The 3,052-nt window shown below is 40.2% G+C and overlaps 1 protein-coding gene across 1 annotated transcript; it reads right to left on the reverse strand.

Moving 5' to 3' along the window:
- Positions 1 to 1,078: 1,078 nt before the first annotated feature.
- On the reverse strand, positions 1,079 to 1,330 carry LOC121498495 (40S ribosomal protein S27-like). Its single transcript, XM_041768464.1, has one exon. It carries the CDS (start codon positions 1,328 to 1,330, stop codon positions 1,079 to 1,081), a length of 252 nt encoding a protein of 83 aa, XP_041624398.1.
- Between the last annotated feature and the right edge of the window lie 1,722 nt (positions 1,331 to 3,052).

Genomic DNA, 3,052 nt, shown 5'->3' on the forward strand with positions numbered 1-3,052 from the left:
TATGACATTGATTTGTAGATATTGAACCATCCTTGCATCTGTGATCTAAATCCCACTTGATCATAGTGTATGATCCTTTTAATGTACTGTTGAATTCAGTTTGCTAATATTTTGTTGAGGATTTTTACAACTATGTTCATCAGGGATATTGGCCTGTAGTCTTTTTTTTTTTTTTTTCTTGTGGCATCCTTGTCTGGTTTTGGTACCAGGGTAATGCTGGCCTCATAAAATGAGTTTGGAAGAGTTCCCTTCTCTTTTATTTTTGTAAGAATTTGAGAAAGATTGGTATTAACTCTTATTTGAATATTTGGTAGAATTCACTAATAAAGCCAACTGGTCCTGGACTTTTATTTGGGAGGCTTTTAATGATTGATTCAGTCTCCTTATTAGTAATCAGTCTGTTGAGATTTTCTATTTCACCATGATTCATCTTGATAGGTTGTATATTTCTAAGAACTTTTCCATTTCTTCTAGGTTGTCCAATTTGTTGGTTTATGATTATTCATAGTGTCTCTTATTATCCTTTGTATTTCTGTGGCATCAGTTGTAACATCTCCTTTTTCATATTTGGTCTTATTTATTTGAGTCTTCTGTCTCTCTCTCTCTCTTTTTTTTTTTTTTGGTGAATCTAGCTAAAGGCTCATCAGCGTTATTTATTTTTTCAAAGAAACAGCTCTTAGTTTCATTGATCTTTTCTATTCTTTTAGTCTCTATTTCATTTATTTCCTCTTTAACCTTTGCTATTTCCTCTTTCTACAAGCTTTAGGCTTTCTTCTTTTCCTAGTTCCTTGATGTGTAAATTTAGGTTGTTTATTTGAGAATTTTCTTGTTTTATTGAGGTAGGTATGTATTGCTATGAAGTTTTCTGTTAGAACTGCTTTTACTGCATCCCACAAATTTTGGTATGCTACATTTTCATTTTTCTTTGTCTCAAGGTACTTTCTGTTTTCTTTTTTTTTTTAATTTCTTCTTTGAGCCATCGGTTGTTCAGTAGCATGTGTTTTATTTTATTATTATTTTTTTAATCCAAAACCTGTTTATTGGGATAGTGTCCCACTCCTCTTGATTCAGGGAGCTTTTAGTGCTGCTTCCACCTGAAGGAACATCCTTCTGTAAGCCTTGCTTTTCCTCCCGTGGGCTGGCAGAAGACTGTGGAGCAACCGACACACAGAGCTACCGTCTGTGCATGGCTGAAGACGGTGGTGATTTTGTACCATCCTGGGCACTTCATGTCCATGAAGTAGGAGTTGGGGCTCTGCACCAGGTGCTTCTTCTTGTGCTTCCTCTTCTTTTCTGGGGATGGGTGCAGGAGGTCCTTCACAAGGGGCATGGTCTCGTGGGGAGGTCGTCACCACCGGAAAGGTTCAGTAGCATGTTGTTTAATTTCCACATGTTTATGAATTTTCCAGTTTTCTTCATGCAATTAATTTCTAGTTTCATACCACTGTGATCATAAAAGACATCCATGTAAACACTTAGCACAGTTCTGGCACATTAGGGTACTAAGTAAACAAGAGCCCTTCTGGGAAGAGAGAAGCAAGAAGGCTGGGGAAGGGGGTTGGTGAAGAGATGGGGGGCTTGGATCTTTGATGTGACTCTGCCCCCAGCTAAGTGATCTCAGACAAATCACTTACTCGTTCCCTGGCCTATTTTCCTACCTGTAAAATGAGCATACTGGACTCATGAGTTATGGGTTTCCATATTTTTCACTCTTTAACTTGCATTAATATTGGCTTATATTTTTGGTCATTACTAGACTGACCTACTACCCCTAAACCCAGACCTGGGCTGGCTTTCTGCAAAGCATTTCTATTACCTCTGCTTACTACACTCCCATCCCAGTTCTCAGGCCCACAGTATTGTCCAAGGTCATCCATGGTGTTGGAAAAATGACTTGATATCTACATACACATCTATTTAAATATTAGAAGTGCTCATCACATCTGGGTTCCATTTGACCAAAAAGGCCTGAGAGGACGATTTTGGTACTTAGTGATTGCAGGGTCTCTCAGACCCCATTGCAGAGTTCTTTCCTGCAGGGATTGCAGGCAAGGTGTCCCTACAGGGCTGCCAGCCTTCCATGAGAGAAGAATTTAGTCTCTTTTTACTTTCTTCCAAATTATCTTTCCATAAAAAAATGTTTGACTCTACTCTGGAAGCCCAGGGTCCCTGCCTCATCCTCCTTTGCACCATCCCTGGCTGCTCACCCAGGTCATACCCTGTGGTTGTAGAACAATCAAGCCATGATCATAGTGGGGGAAGATCCAGCACTGCTGTGTTTCCAAATGCCTCACCTACATGTGCATGTGGATCTTCCACATGGCTCAGAAGCCATAAGCGGAATAGAAAAATTAACAGAAGGACAGAGCACAAACATTTATATTATTAGCTGGCACATTATTTCTATAAGAGTTACTTTCCCAAGGGAAATATCTTGTCACAAGCTTAACTCATTGGTAGAGAGAGGATGTTGCTGTTTATAGAGAACACTTTTGCATTGATTGTCTTATTTATTTGAGACTCATCAGTGGAGAAACAGAGGCCCAGAGAGGCTGCTCAGAGTCCAACAGCTAACCTGTGGCAGAGACAAGACTGGCACACAGGTCTTTGGGCTCCTGGTCTAGTGTTCTTTCCTGGGCCAAAAGCTACTTTAAAATGAAAAGCTTTTCAAAACAGTATCCTCTTCAAACAAATAACTGATTGATAATATAGAAAAATTGTTTAGGCTTGTTGGCAGAACTTCTCTCCCAAAGTCCTAAAGTGCTTATAGAGTCAATGGCCTAGCTGTCAGTGTTTCTGGACCGTGTATTTCCACCTGCCTCCTAACTGCCCCCAGAAGTCTGCATAATGCCATTGTCACGGTTCAGTCACTGAGTGCTGGGGGCTCACCCCTGTCCCGGCTTCCCTCATCCATTCAGCTTTAATTTCAAGCAGGAAACAGGAAATATGGCCATGGGTAAAGCCACGAGATGGGAATACAACATTTACTACTACATCCTTCATTAAACTCCAAAGTTAAAATAATTCATGCAGATGGCATGGTCATCAGTGC

This window comes from Vulpes lagopus, chromosome 1, assembly GCF_018345385.1.
Source record: "Vulpes lagopus strain Blue_001 chromosome 1, ASM1834538v1, whole genome shotgun sequence".
NCBI lineage: Eukaryota > Metazoa > Chordata > Mammalia > Carnivora > Canidae > Vulpes > Vulpes lagopus.

Coding starts and splice junctions, on each gene's coding strand:
- LOC121498495 (XM_041768464.1), bottom strand. CDS start 1,330: ATGCCCCTTGTGAAGGACCTCCTGCACCCATCCCCAGAAAAGAAGAGG.